This window comes from Schistocerca gregaria, chromosome 1 (genome assembly GCF_023897955.1).
Source record: "Schistocerca gregaria isolate iqSchGreg1 chromosome 1, iqSchGreg1.2, whole genome shotgun sequence".
Taxonomy (NCBI): domain Eukaryota; kingdom Metazoa; phylum Arthropoda; class Insecta; order Orthoptera; family Acrididae; genus Schistocerca; species Schistocerca gregaria.
Genome location: NC_064920.1, coordinates 384,563,067 through 384,579,502, shown reverse-complemented (window position 1 = coordinate 384,579,502; position 16,436 = coordinate 384,563,067). Strand labels below are relative to the sequence as shown.

Below are 16,436 nucleotides of genomic sequence, written 5' to 3'. Positions count from 1 at the left end.
TACTTAGTCGGATTATATCTTTCTCTCTATTTGTGTGGTGAAGCACCCAGGTATAAGTAGTGTAACACTTGTAACACATGTAAAAGTAGTGTTCAATATTTTGGGTTCCCTCTCAGATCTAACAGAACTCTAATGTACTCACCATTCAGTCCCTAGGTGGATTTTGATGATGAACTATCATATTTATGATCCCATGAGCAAAAATAGAAATACATTCTATCTATGCGTAGCCCAGCTGCAAAAGCAAGAAGATTAACAAATCTTAACTGGGACTTGCTAACAGGTTCAAACAGAGTGCTGAACTGAGTCTCAAATGCTGTCTGATAGACACACTGTTTTACCTGTTCAACAAGTTTTGCAATGGCATACCCTCCGCTGCAAAGTTTTATGTGCATTCCACAAAAGTCTTCACTGAGAATTTATTTTCATGACTTCATCCTCAAGATATTGTGCTTGTTTTACAATCTATTTTGTGAGGCAAACTGTCAATTGGGAATCACTGCAAGCCACACTTAATACAATCTCTCTGACTTAGTTAACATAACTTCAAAAGTTAACCTAAATAAAATTGCAGCTTCTGTGCGACTATTAAATGTATATATTCAGTCAGATACATATGTTACTAAATGTCTACTTGCTTACTGAACTAGAAAACATATACTCGTTCACACAAGCACAGTTCTCACACATTCGGCCACTGTCTACGAGCACTGGTGCCCGAATGCAACTGCATCTGACACGATAGCAGCAATCTGCTGGGGTGGGTAGTGGGGATAAAGAGCAGCTGTGGGGGAAAGTAGGAGGAGGGAAGTAGGGTTGGGTTGGGGGAAGGTGCTGTGCTGCCAGTGGGACCATGCAGGGATGTGGTGGGGATAGGGTGAGCTGCTAGGTGCGGAGAGGCTGTACTTTGGAGAGGAGGAGGGGGGGGGGATTGAAAGGGAGGGGGAAAGGGTGAGGAGACAGGAGAGAAGCAGAGAAAAGGAAAGACTAGTAGGTATGTTGATGGGATAGAAGCGTTGCGTAGTGCTGGAGTGGAAGCAGTGAATGGGGTAGGCAGGTGGGGATATGGACTAGTGAAGGTTGAGGCTAGGGTGTTATGGGAGTGTAGGATATATTGCAAGGAGAGTTCCGAACTGTGCAATTCAGAAAAGCTGTTGTTGGTAGGAAGGTACCAGATGGCGCAAGCTATGAAGCAGTCACTGGAGTGAAGCACATCATGTTGGGCAGCACGTTGAGCATCTGGGTAGTCCAGCTGTCTGTTGGCCACGGTTCGGCAGTAGCCATTCATGAGGACAGACAGGATGTTATTTGTCATTCCCACATTAAAAAGTGGCACAGTGATTGCAGCTTAGTTTGTAGATCACAAGTCTGCTTTCAAAAGTAGCCCTGCATTTGATGGGGTGACGGATAGCTATGACAGGAGTGGAGCACATGGTCGTTGGTTGACATACAGAAAAGGTCTTACATGTAGTCTAAACTCTGGCAAAGAATGTGATGCAGTTTCTCCAGTACTGAGTGATACTGGGTCATGAGAATTGTTTCTTTGTGACCATACAGTGGGTATGTGGCAGATGGTAGAAGACTGGAGAGAGGAGGCATAGGAGATCTTTTTGTGGACAAGGTCGTGAGAGTAATTTTGGTATGTGAAGAATTCAATGAGATCCTGGGCATATTTGGAGAGGGACTGCTCACCACTACAGATGTGACAACCTCAGGTGACTAGGAATAAATTGGATGGCAGCTGTCGAAGTGTAGGTGTTATTGGCGGTTAGTAGGTTCGATGTGGGTGGACGTAGTGATGTTGCTATCCTTTAAGTGGAGGCCAACATTGAGAAAGTGATTTGTTGGGTGACTCAAAGGGTGAATAAGGTGTTGAGGTTCTGGAATTCTGTGGATAGGTTGTCCTCACCCTCAGTACAGACCATGAAGACACCCAATAATTCTGAATCAAGTGAGTGATTTGGGATTCTAGTTGGTTAGAAAGATTTCTCTAGATGACCCATGAACATGGTTGGCATGGAATGGTGCAATGAGGCTGCTTATTGCTGTACCATGGCTTTATTTGAAGGTGATGCCCTCAAAGGAAAAGTGTAAACAGATTGTAAATGGTGCTCTGGACAAGTGTGTGCTTGTTAAATTGTTTAAGGACAGAAAAATTCAGAAACTGCTGAGGAAACAAAGGCTGTTGCACTCTTGGTTCAACAGAGAACACACGTGATGACTGGCGAAGATTAGTAGAGTTTTGTGCACCTATGAAAAAAGCATACAACTACTACTGTATTAACTTAGCAAGAGTTGTGGCTGAGAATCTGAGAAAATTCTAGTCCCATGTAAAATCACTAAGTGGATCTAAGGCTTCTATCCAGTCACTCATTGGCCAGCCTGGTGTGTCAGTCAAAGACAGCAAAATGAAAGCAGTGGTTTTAAATTTTGTGTTTCAGAAATTGTTCACACAGGAGAGTCATATAAACAAACTATCATTTGACCATCACACAGAGTTCAGTATGGATGACATACACATAAAGAACTAAAAGAGTTGAAAACAAATAAGTCAGCAGGTCCAGATGGAAACCCAGTTCAGTTTTATAAAGATTAATCTATACCATTGGCCCCTTATTTAACTTTCATTTACCATGAATCTTTCGCCCAGGGCAGAGTCCCAAGCAACTGGAAAGACTTAGAGAAACGCATAGTACACACTGTGCTGTCTTACAATATATTTATATGTGTGAATAAATATACTGTAAGACAGCACAGTGTGTTCCACGCATTTCTCCAAGTATAGCAATACTGTTGACAGTCGCCTGGAAAAAATTGTTTTGACTGGAAAGAAGTGGTTGTGACTCTTGTATACACGAAGGGTAAAAGTACAGACTTGAAAAATTACAAACCAATGTCCTTAACGAGAGTTTATAGCAGAATTATAGAACATATTCTGAGTTCAAATTTAATAAGTTTCCTAGAGTCCGAAAAAATCAGCACAGTTTTGGAAAGCATCATTCTTGTGACACTCAGCCTGCCCTTTTCTCACATGACATACTGTGAGCTGTGGAAGAAAGGCAACTGGCAGATTTCATATTGCTAGATTTCCGGAAAGTGATCTGGTGGACAAAGTGAGTGGTAATCTGTGGTTGTTTGTTGATGATGCAGTGGTATATGGGAAGGTATCAAAGACAAGTGACTGCAGGATGATACATGACTTGGTCAAAATTTGAAGTTGATGTGATGAATGGCAGCTGGATCTAAATGTAGATAAATGTAAGTTAATGTGGATGAGTAGGAAAAACAAATCCATAATTTTGAGATACAGCATTAGTAGTGGCCTGTTTGACAGATTCAGATCGTTTAAATATCTGGGCGTAATGTTGCACATCGATATAAATGGAACAAGCATGTGATGTTTGAGGTAGGGAAGGTGAATGGTCGACAATGTTTTATTGGCAGAATTATGGGCAAGTGTGGTTCACATGTAAGGCCCTGAGCATATAGGACACTAGTGCAACCCATGCTTGAGTACTGCTCTAGTGTTTGGGATCCACACCAGGTCGAATTAAAGGAAGACATTGAAGAAATTCAGAGATGGGCTGCTATATTTGTTACCAGTAGGATCGAACAACAAGCAAGTATTGTAGAGATGCTTCAAGAATTCAAATGGGAATCCCTGGAGGGAAGAAGACATTCTTTTTGAGAAACACTATGACAAAATTTAGAGAACTGCATTTGAAGTTAATTGCGCAATATTTCTACTACTGCCAATGTCCAGATCGCTTAAGGACCATGGAGGTAAGGCAAATTACGGCTCATATGGAGGCATATAAACAGTCGTTTTCCCCTGGCTGTATTTGTGAGTGGAACAGGAATGTAAACAACTAGTAGTGGTACAGGGTACCATTCACCACACACTATACAGTGGCTCGTGGAGTATATATGTAGAATTGTGGGTGAGGATACAGTCGGTCATGGTGACCAGGAAACAGGTTGTAGGTTTGGACCATTCAGGCATTGGGAAAGGCGGTGTTCAGTAACAGCAAGGTCCTGAGCATTGGGGTTATTAGTGTAATGGAAGGTGGTATTGACAGTGATGAGTGGGGTCCCATGTGAAACTGAACAGAAACTGTGTGGAGTCAGTGTATGAAATGGCTGGTGTCTTATGTACAGGACAGTAGGTTACAGGTAGTAGGCTGAAGTTGTTGGTCCATGAGAACAGAGATTCTCTCTGTGAGGGCACAGTAACCAGCCACAATGAGGTGTCCTGGGTGGTTGGGTTTATGGACTTTAGAAGGCATGCAGAAAGTACATATTTGGGAAATGGTGGAGGTGATTAGTGAGGCTTAGGGGAGAGATTCTGGGATGGATCTAAGGATATGAGGAAGGACTGGAGATCTTGCTGGATTTCAGGAATGAAATCACTGTGGGAGGGTTTGTATATGGATGAATTCCCTGCCATTAACAACTGCATGTGCCCAGTAAAAATCATCTAAAACATCATTTAGTAGACTTATTTCATTTTTTTCAACTGGTAGAAACTGCAAATAAAATTACTAGAGCCTTTTTTGGGATGTAGGATTACAAGGTAGGGATCAGTTTTTAGGTTGTGCATTGCAGTTCTCGTCTTTCACCTGCCTAACCCCTCTTCTGTCCCCCCTCCAGCACTACATACACCTTCTATTCCATCAATACCGGTCTTTTCCCCTTTTCTATTTCTTTCCTGTAACCTAACCTCCCCCCCCCCCCCCCCAACATAGTTATAACTCTGCACCTAGCAGCCCATTCTGTCCCCACCACATCCCTGCATGACCCCACAGACAGCATCTTCCCCACTTCAACCGTGCTATCTCTCACCCTGCCTGCACTATGCCTCCTCCTCACTCGCACCACCCATCTCAGCCTATTGCTGCTGCTGCTCATCCCAGACACAGTCACAGTTGGGTCCCAGTGCCCAGATACAGAGGCCCTGTGTGTGAGTTGTGCCTGTGTGAATGCATGTGTGTTTTCTATTTCAGAAGCTTGACTTAGTTTCCTAAAGGTTAAATGTTTAGCAGTCTTTTTCACTGTGTCAGCCTGCAAGTCAATGCCACCCTATCAGTGAATAGCTATGTATTCCTTTATAATTATTGTTATTCCATCCTGGACCTTCCACTGTTTAAATGTCTACTTACTGCTTCTTGACATTCAGTCTATTTCCATGTTGTTGTTGTGGTCTTCAGTCCTGAGACTGGTTTGATGCAGCTCTCCATGCTACTCTATCCTGTGCAAGCTTCTTCATCTCCCAGTACCTACTGCAACCTACATCCTTCTGAATCTGTTTAGTGTATTCATCTCTTGGTCTCCCTCTACGATTTTTACCCTCCATGCTGCCCTCCAATACTAAATTGGTCATCCCTTGATGCCTCAGAACATGTCCTATCAACCGATTCGTTCTTTTGGTCAAGTTGTGCCACAAACTTCTCTTCTCCCCAACCCTATTAAATACTTCCTCATTAGTTATGTGATCTACCCATCTAATCTTCAGCATTATTCTGTAGCACAACATTTCGAAAGCTTCTATTCTCTTCTTGTCCAAACTATTTATCGTCCATGTTTCACTTCCATACATGGCTACACTCCATACAAATACTTTCAGAAACGACTTCCTCACACTTAAATCAATACTCGATGTTAACAAATTTCTCTTCTTCAGAAACGCTTTCCTTCCCATTGCCAGTCTACATTTTATATCCTCTCTACTTCGACCATCATCAGTTATTTTGTTCCCCAAATAGCAAAACTCCTTTACTACTTTAATTGTCTCATTTCCTAATCTAATTCCCTCAGCATCACCCGACTTAATTCGACTACATTCCATTATCCTCATTTTGCTTTTGTTGATGTTCATCTTATATCCTCCTTTCAAGACACTGTCCATTCCATTCAACTGCTCTTCCAAGTCCTTTGCTGTCTCTGACAGAATTACAATGTCATCGGCGAACCTCAAAGTTTTTATTTCTTCTACATGGATTTTAATACCTACTCCGAATTTTTATTTTGTTTCCTTTACTGCTTGCTCAGTATACAGATTGAATAACATCGGGGATAGGCTACAACCCTGTCTCACTCCCTTCCCAACCGCTGCCTCCCTTTCATGCCCCTCAACTCTTATAACTGCCATTTGGTTTCTGTACAAATTGTAAATAGCCTTTCGCTCCCTGTATTTTACCCTTGCCACCTTCAGAATTTGAAAGAGAGTATTCCAGTCAACATTGTCAAAAGCTTTCTCTAAGTCTACAAATGGTAGAAACATAGGTTTGCCTTTCCTTAATCTTTCTTCTAAGATAAGTTATAACGTCAGCATTGCCTCACGTGTTCCAACATTTCTACAGAATCCAAACTGATCTTCCCCGAGGTCAGCTTCTACTAGTTTTTCCATTCGCCTGTAAAGAATTCGTGTTAGTATTTTGCAGCTGTGGCTTATTAAACAGATTGTTCGGTAATTTTCACATCTGTCGACACCTGCTTTCTTTGGGATTGGAATTATTATATTCTTCTTGAAATCTGAGGGTATTTCGCCTGTTTCATACATCTTGCTCACCAGATGGTAGAGTTTTGTCAGGACTGGCTCTCCCAAGGCCGTCAGTAGTTCCAATGGAATGTTGTCTACTCCGGGGGCCTTGTTTCGACTCAGGTCTTTCAGTGCTCTGTCAAATTCTTCACGCAGTATCGTATCTCCCATTTCATCTTCATCTACATCCTCTTCCATTTCCATAATACTGTCCTCAAGTACATCGCCCTTGTATAGACCCTCTATATACTCCTTCCACCTTTCTGCTTTCCCTTATTTGCTTAGAATACTGTTTCCATCTGAGCTCTTGATATTCATGCAAATGGTTCTCTTTTCTCCAAAGGTCTCTTCAATTTTCCTGTAGGCAGTATCTGTCTTACCCCTCGTGAGATAAGCCTCTACATCCTTACATTTGTCATCTAGCCATCCCTGCTTAGCCATTTTGCACTTCCTGTCGATCTCATTTTTGACACTTTTGTATTCCTTTTGGTCTGTTTCATTTAAAACATTTTTAAAGTTTCTCCTTTCTTCAGTTACATTCAATATCTGTTCTGTTAACCAAGGATTTCTACTAGTCCTCGACTTTTTACCTACCTGATCCTCTGCTGCCTTCACTACCTCATCCCTCAAAGCTACCCATTCTTCTTCTACTGTTTTTCTTTCCCTCATTCCTGTCAATTGTTCCCTTATGCTCTCCCTGAAACTCTGTACAACCTCTGGTTCTTTCAGTTTATCCAGGTCCCATCTCCTTAAATTTCCACCTTTTTGCAGTTTCTTCAGTTTTAATCTACAGGTCATAACCAATAGATTGTGGTCAGAGTCCACATCTGCCCCTGGAAATGTCTTACAATTTAAAACCTGGTTCTTAAATCTATGTCTTACCATTATATAATCTATCTGATACCTTTTAGTATCTCCAGGGTTCTTCCACGTATACAACCTTCTTTCATGATTCTTGAACCAAGTGTTAGCTATGATTAAGTTGTGCTCTGTTCAAAATCCTACCATGCGGCTTCCTCTTTCATTTCTTAGCCCCAATCCATATTCCCCTACTACATTTCCTTCTCTCGCTTTTCCTACACTCGAATTCCAGTCACCCATGACTATTAAATTTTCACCTCCCTTCACTATCTGATTAATTTCTTTTATTTCATCATACATTTCTTCAATTTCATCATCTGCAGAGCTAGTTGGCATATAAATTTGTACTACTGTAGTAGGTGTGGGCTTCGTATCTATCTTGGCCACAATAATGCGTTCACTATGCTGTTTGTAGTAGATTACCCGCATTCCTATTCATTATTAAACCTACTCCCGCATTACCCCTATTTGATTTAGTGTTTATAACCCTGTAGTCACCTGACCAAAAGTCTTGTTTATCCTGCCACCGAACTTCACTAATTCCCACTATATCTAACTTTAACCTATCCATTTCCCTTTTTCAATTTTCTAACCTACCTGCCCAATTAAGGGATCTGACATTCCACGCTCCGATCCGTAGAATGCCAGTTTTCTTTCTCCTGATAACGACAGGATAGGATAGGATATGGTGGATATGGGCGCTCAACAGTGTAGTCTTTAGCGCCCGAACGGAAACAACAACAGACGAGTGTCACTAAAATGCAGCAAGTGCTAAAATAGGACTAAAATTAAAATTGAAAGGCTACATAGGCAGTTTGCACGTCAACAGTTGCAAAGTGGAATGCACCACATAAAGAGGATAACTGCAAGAGAACGTAGGTGAAATTGTTAAAATGAAGCACATAGCACATGTTTGGAACTGGCCTATTACAAGTATAAAAAGGAATGGTAAGCCACTCGGCAACACACTAAAAATTCCAACCTAAAATTTTTGGCTGAAGCCCAGAAACATCACAGTACCTTAAAACTTTCTTGACACTCGCCTTGCAATCGGCTAGAATCGAGGGCAGATCCCCGCTAATATTAACTTCCGCCCTGATAGAACGATATAAATCACACTCAACTAAAATGTGGCGTAAAGTGATTCGTACGCCACAGGCATCACACAGTGGGAGTTCCTCTTGCCGTAGTAAGAAGGCATGCGTAAGAGGACAGTGTCCTATGCGAAGACGTGTAAGGGTCACTTCGTCACGCCTAGGTGACCGGCAGGAGGAACACCACGGCTGGATGGTGGGTTTCACCAATCGCGGCTTATTTTCCCTCACCGCCAGCCATTCCTCCTCTCACAATTGCATACACTTCCGCCGCAGCACAGTAACAATACCTTGCAAAGGAATAGAACATTGTGTCACCTCCGGTAATCTGCAGGCGTCCTTGGCAGCTGTATCAGCTTGTTCATTTCCCCGTATGCCCACATGCCCTGGCACCCAGCAAAAGGACACTTGCTTGCCCTGTTGTTGGAGGATGTACAGTTGGTCATAAATCAGCTGTTCCAACTTCTCCGCTGGGTACAGGTTCTGCAGTGACTGTAATGCGCTTATTGAGTCAGAGCAAATTACAAAGTTTTTGCCCTGAGTACACCGTATCTGCTCCAATGCCTTAGGATCGCGTGAAGTTCTGCAGAAAAAACAGTTTATTCCTGGGGAAGGCGAATCCTGATGACACATTCGGGGAACACTACTGAGCAGCCATGAAAATCCCCCTGTTGGGATCCATCAGTGTATACTACTGTAAAATCATGATGCCTATCTAAAATGTTAAAAAATAAAGATTTGAAAGTAAAATCTGATGTACTGTCTTTCTTAAAATTTGACAAATCTAAAATCAGTCTGGGCCTCTGGAGGAGCCAAGGTGGGTATCTGCTCCAACCTGGACATGAAACATTAAAACTGGCCACACCCATCTCTAAAATGCAATCCATTGCACGAATCCCATAGGGCCTTGTTGCTCGTTGCCGGTTGCAAAAAAGCCTTTCCAGTGGAGGCCGAGCAACAGTGTCGTATGCAGGCGTGTATGGTGTGGATATTGTTTTATAGGCCTGGCGCACCATTAGTAGACGCCGCTGGAGATGAAGTGGCGGTTCACCTGCCTCTGCACACAGGCTCGGTATGGGGCTCGTTCTGAACGCCCCAGTGGCCAGCCGAATCCCCTCATGGTGCATCACATCCAACAGCTTCAAATAAATGGGTCTTGCAGACCTATACACCGTGCATCCATAATCAAGCCGGGACCGCACGAAGGCTCTGTAAAACCGGAGCAGACAAGTCCTGTCTGCTCCCCATGTGAGGTGACTAAGACATTTTAAAATACACCCATGGAAATTGAAATAAGAATACCGTGAATTCATTGTCCCAGGAAGGGGAAACTTTATTGACACATTCCTGGGGTCAGATACATCACAAGATCACACTGACAGAACCACAGGCACATAGACACAGGCAACAGAGCATGCACAATGTCGGCACTAATACAGTGTATATCCACCTTTCGCAGCAATGCAGGCTGCTATTCTCCCATGGAGACGATAGTAGAGATGCTGGATGTAGTCCTGTGGAACGGCTTGCCATGCCATTCCCACCTGGCGCCTCAGTTGGACCAGCGTTCGTGCTGGACGTGCAGACCGCGTGAGACGACGCTTCATCCAGTCCCAAACATGCTCAATGGGGGACAGATCCGGAGATCTTGCTGGCCTGGGTAGTTGACTTATACCTTCTAGAGCAAGTTGGGTGGCATGGGATACATGCGGACGTGCATTGTCCTGTTGGAACAGCTAGTTCCCTTGCCGGTCTAGGAATGGTAGAACGATGGGTTCGATGACGGTTTGGATGTACCGTGCACTATTCAGTGTCCCCTCGACGATCACCAGAGGTGTACGGCCAGTGTAGGAGATCGCTCCCCACACCATGATGCCAGGGTGTTGGCCCTGTGTGCCTCGGTCGTATGCAGTCCTGATTGTGGCGCTCACCTACACGGCGCCAAACACGCATACGACCATCATTGGCACCAAGGCAGAAGCGACTTTCATCGCTGAAGACGACACGTCTCCATTCGTCCCTCAATTCACGCCTGTCGCGACACCACTGGAGGCGGGCTGCACGATGTTGGGGCGTGAGCGGATGACGGCCTAACGGTGAGCGGGACCGTAGCCCAACTTCATGGAGACGGTTGCGAATGGTCCTCGCCGATACCCCAGGAGCAACAGTGTCCCTGATTTGCTGGGAAGTGGCGGTGAGGTCCCCTACGGCATTGCGTAGGATCCAACGATCTTAGTGTGCATCCGTGCGTCGCTGTGGTCCGGTCCCATGTCGACGGGCACGTGCACCTTCCGCCAACCACTGGCGACAACATCGATGTAAGGTGTGGCAGCCACGTAAGCTTAGAATCAAAAGTGAGGCCCAGAAACTTCACCGTGTCTTTAAAATTCAGAACGGTGTCCCTCATCCTCAACTCAGGCAAGTCAAAAATGGAACGAGAACGGTTAAAAAGAACACACACCGACTTATCAGTTGAAAACTGAAAACCACTCCTCTGTGCCCAGTCATCCTAACGTCGGAGAGTGAGTTGCAACTGACGAGTCGTCGTTGCAAGGCTGGAAGAAGAGCAAAATACAGAGAAATCGTTCACAAACAAGGAACACTGCACAGGACTTTTCACAACAGACGTAATACTATTAATAGCAATAGCCAAGACCGTCACACTTAAAACACTACCTTGAGGGACACCGTTCTCTTGTTCAAAGCGACTAGACAGTACGTCTCCAACTCAGTACCGAAAATAACGTGGCGACAGGAAGGACCGAATAAAATTGAGAAGACATCCACGAAAACCCCATTCGTGGAGCTGCCTGATGATAAGATGCCTCCAAGTAGTGTCGTATGCCTTTTCAATGTCAAAAATATTCCCAACATTTGATGCTGGCGCAGGAAAGCCTGTTGTATGGCCGCCTCCAGGAGGGCCAGGTTATCAAAGGTGGAGCGATACCTCCTGAACCCACACTGAAAGCGACTAAGGAGTTGTCTGGATTCTAGCATCCAGACAAGGCGGCGGTTGACCATCCGCTCCAACGTCTTTCCCACGCAGCTAGTGAGGGCAACACTACGGTAATTACCCGGGCACGTGCGGTCTTTCCCAGGTTTTAAAAGAAGAATTAAAATTGCTCTACGCCACGAGTCGGGGAAGTGACCGGACATCCAAACTAGATTAAAAAGTCGGAGGAGGATTTCTTTATTTCTCCCTGTGAGGTGCCGCAGCATGTTATAGTGGATTCTATCCTGACCAGGGGATGTATCACGAGCCCCAGACACAATGCAGAATCCAGTTCCCACATGGAAAACGGGCAGTTGTACTCTTCTGTATTGGGTGAGCGGAAGTCAAAACTGCTCCTCTCAGCAGCCACTCTGTGGGGCTGGAAAGCTGGATTCTGACTGGTGGTTGCAGTAATAGCTGAAAAATGAGCTGCCATAGACTGGGCAATATCTTTTGGGGTCGTGTGGAGAGTACCATTCCACATTATAGCAGCCACAGGGCACCTCCCACCTCTCCCAGAAATCCTCCTGATGGTCTCCCATACATGGTCTCCCATACAATGGAACTTTGTGTAGAACGATTAATGGTGTTAAGGAACTGCTGCCAGGACCTCTTCTTGATCTCTCGTATAATCCGACGACACTTTGCCCTTGCCACCCGAAAAGCTGCAAGGTTCTCTACAGTTGGCCGGCATTTGAACCTACGCAGAGCTGCCCGCCTAGCCCTGATCGCACAGCGGCATTCGTCGCTCAACCAAGGGACAGGCTGCCGCTTCGGTTGTCCCGTGGACTGTGGGATGGATGCTTCACTGGCGCGGTGGATCACTTCAGTAATATGATCCACCCATTCCTGGACACTGACCCGATGTTCAAACTGGGCGAGTTGACTATACAGTGCCCAGTTGGCTCTACCGAGCACCCATCGAGGCGGTTTCCTTTCTGGTTCGATTGCACGTGGCAGGTGAATCCGGATGGGGAAGTGATCGCTGCCATGTAAGTCATCAACCACTTCCCATGCAGCAGTGCGGGCGATGGCTGGAGAGCAAAGCGATAGATCAATGGCAGAGAACGACCCATTGCAATGCAAAAATGCGTGCTTTGACCTGTATTTAGCAAATGGGCACTGTTAGACAGAAGAAGCCTCTCAATTGCTTTACCCCTGGGGCAAGTACTCACAGAGCCCCAAAGCATATTGTGTGCATTAAAATCATCACTGTTCTAGGAGGGGCTACAGGCTCTGATACAGTTGCTGCCTTGCAAGTGCACTGATATGTGCACGTGTTCGTGCCGCACTAACAACCTCCGTCTGTGTAGATGCATCGACCTTCAGAGGCGGCTTCTGAACAATGGAAGCAAAGGACGTAACGAATGTGGGGGGCTGCATGGCCTTAAAGATCTTTTTAGCTTCACTGTAGGGAATACGCTTAGTTGTTTTTATTTCTTGTATTTTACGTTCCTCTAGGAAGATTCTACAGTCCCTACTCCAAACAGGGTGGCTTTCAGAACAGTTTATACATCTGACAGGCGACAAACAGTCAATTCCGTCATGGGCAGCATTACTACAGTTGCCACACATCGCTTCTCCCTTACATCCTAGAGTTGTATGCCCAAAACGCTGGCACTTAAAACAGCGCATTGGGTTTGGGACATAAGACCGGATGTTTAGTCGAAGAAATCCTGCCTTCACGTGTTCTGGGAGTTTGTGGGTATTGAAAGTAAGAATGAAGGAGTCTGATTTCACCAGGTTCCCATCCACCCTTTTCATGATGTTCTGAACGTCAACAATTCCCTCCTGAGCCCACTCACTCTTTAATTCTTCTACAGGAATGTCCACGAGATCCCTACAGGTAACAACACCCTTACTGGAGTTCAGGGTGCTGTGAAGGTCTGTATCGATAGTGTATTCCCCCAAGCTTTTAGCTGTTTGAAGGTTAACTGCTTGCTGAGCAGTTGATGTTTCAACAAGCAGTGTCCCATTCCGTAAACGTTTCACTGATTTTAAAGTTCCAGCTATTCCTTCTAGACCCTTTTGGATACAGAATGGCGAAACCTTTTCAAAGGAACCCTCTTTCCTTTTTATAATTAAAAACACATTCTGGTTTTCAGTATGTGCTCTGTTACTCTGAACTGCTGTATGTTTGCTGACGCCAGAGTCAGGAGAACTGGCTAACCTAGCCCTCTTGTTGGATTGGGCGGTAGTGCCTAACAGCGGTCCACCCATCCCACTGGCCAGCGAAAAATTAGAAGGAGGAAAAGAGGAAGAATTAGTGGTATTCATGGTCATCCCACGAGCAGCTAGGGAAACTTACATCCATCCAGACAGAGCCCCGCATGCCTGGATAAGCCTTGTACAACTGAGGTGCGGCAGGTTTCCTGAGAGTTTGCCCGCTAGCGACTGTTCCACCTCAACAGCTACGCATCTTATCGGCGCGCAGCACACCTTAAGATTGAAGGTTTTTTTATAGAGGTATGTACCGTCCTCGCGATCCAGGCAACCAAGCCAAGATCCCCGGTCCCTAAGACACACAACGTTCCACCGTTGTGCCAAACGGTGGTCGCTGAAGCATGCCCAGAGCTTACGGTATCAGCAGACTGGCGGCACACACCAGTCCACAGCTCGAGGGCCCCGGGTTCGCCAAGCCCGTACCCAGCAAACGAATGCTGAGCCCCCTGAGGGATGATAACGACATCCTCTTGAGTAGTCCCCGCCCGAAGATCCGAATGGGGGACTATTTTACCTCCGGAATATTTTACCCAAGAGGACGCCATCATCATTTAATCATACAGTAAAGCTGCATGCCCTCGGGGAAAAATGACGGCCGTAGTTTCCCCTTGCTTTCAGCCGTTCGCAGTACCAGCACAGCAAGGCCGTTTTGGTTCCATATATGCTCATTTTTTCTATTTAAAACTACACACAGCTAACTAAGATGAAGAAATAACTCACAAGTGGTAAGCCGAGACCAGCACGAGCCCAATTTACTCCAGCAAGCTGCTGACGTAAGACATCCGCCACTGGTGAAACTAAATTGGGTGCTGGAAACAATCCAACACGACATGATGGGCATGTGTACCCTGCTGGTGCAGTTGTAGGTGGCAACTGCCTTGCATACTGATCCAAACATGCCCAGTGATAGACATCTGAAACACCATTTAGTAGACTATTACTTCATTTCTGCAAGCAGTATGAATTGCAAATATACTTACTGTAAAACTAGTGAGGGATAAAAATTTAACTAAATTCTCTTTTACCATTTTTAGTTTATGCATTATGATTTATTGACTGAACTAAGGATCTACAATTTTGTGTGTCAATCACATACCTCACAAGGCAGTAAGTTCTGTATTTATTTATTTATCTATCTATGTGTCACAAAATATCATGTAATACTTACAAAAGTGGGTAGAAATCAATTCACAAGACCGTTCTGTAGATACACAATGTACACACCCTAACACGCAATAGATGTACTTCTCTTTACAACATTTCTCATGTAAACCAAGCACCACAGCAATTGGCCTTAACGATGACAAAGCTCACTAACACTTTCTCATAAAAGTGAGAGATAGGCAAGGTTTGACCTATCAGCAAACAGAAAAATGATGCTCATTATTCTGGAGCGAGTGTCAGGTATCAAACATTAACTTTTAATTTTATGAACTGCGGCTTCATGGATAAGTAATTGTCAGACTACAAATCCAAAGATTTTGGATGTAATCCCTTATCAGTCAGACGAATTTTGCTGTAGATTATTGCCTCCTCCTCCTCTGACAACGATCTATGGAAGTGAAAAATGCCAAGCTGTTCCATAATTAAGTGTCCACATTAAACTGTAGGTTTCCCTGTAAGTAACAGGGTGAGTCACTTCAAATATTAGTTAGTAGTGTGTGTGTGTGTGTGTGTGTGTGTTTTTCATGTCCACTGCTGAAAGTGCTCAAAGTTTAAAACTATCTGTATGAAATTTTTCACTGTGGTTTTAGTTCTCCTGAACAAACATAAATTATATTTTTCTGCACTGTTCATGTCACAGCAATTTCTAAATTTTAGGTTCTAGATACTTTATGACATGCTTGTTATAATGAATGTAATGTAAAAAATATAACATTCCTGCTATGATGTAAGAGGGTGGCCTGATGGCCCTAATAATGTATTGTTAAATAAATAAGCAAATCAATAAAATGGCAAAGAAAGTTAATACACAGCCATGGAAAGTAACCAATTAGAGATTGTATGACAACCTCACTGCTTCAAGGAGTGTGTCACTGCATGCTGGTGCCGTAACTATTGAATCATTGGCTGTTAACAATAGGAGAAACATATGAAGTTGCAGGCAAATTACCACTGATGTCTGAAAACTATTTGCTCCTTGTATTAGGATCTTATATCAGGTGCTTGTTGTGTATAAATTGATACATACACTGATGAGCCAAAATATTGTAACTACTGTCCATGGTGAGACTAATGCCCATCTGGTAGCATTGTGAGCGTGTGACTTTTTGCGCAAAGTCTGTAAGTGTAACAGAAATGAATGGGGAAGTATTGTAGCTCAACAAGGGTCACAAATGGTAAAATCCACTGACATAAGCAACTTTGATAACAGGCAGACTGTTATGGCCTGTTGGATGGGAATTTTTTTCTCTGACATGGTGAAACTGGTCAGCTGTACATGTACTGCTGTTGTGAGCATCCACAGAATGTGGATGAAGGATGATGAAACAAATTGTCGGTGGCTAGGTGGTGGACATCCATGCCTCATCATAGAATGTGGAGGTCGGAGGGCTGTCCACTCTGTAAAGCATGATAGGCAGTGATTTGTGACAGAGTATAACGCTAATGCAGGCACAAGTGTTCCGAAGCACACCATTAGGCACACACTGTCAAATATGCACTTCTGCTGCAGATTACACCAACGTGATCCCATGTTGACTGAACGACAATATCAATTACGATTGCT

At 44.3% G+C, this 16,436-nt stretch overlaps 1 protein-coding gene across 1 annotated transcript in view; it reads right to left on the bottom strand.

Annotated features, from left to right (window-relative positions):
- The window catches only part of LOC126348728 (zinc finger protein-like 1), a 51,991-nt gene that overhangs the window by 12,497 nt on the left and 23,058 nt on the right, over positions 1-16,436 (bottom strand). The window contains exon 3 of the mRNA XM_050002379.1: positions 14,429-14,622. Coding sequence (XP_049858336.1) covers positions 14,429-14,622 — 194 coding nt within the window. The remainder of the gene's footprint in view (positions 1-14,428; positions 14,623-16,436) is intronic.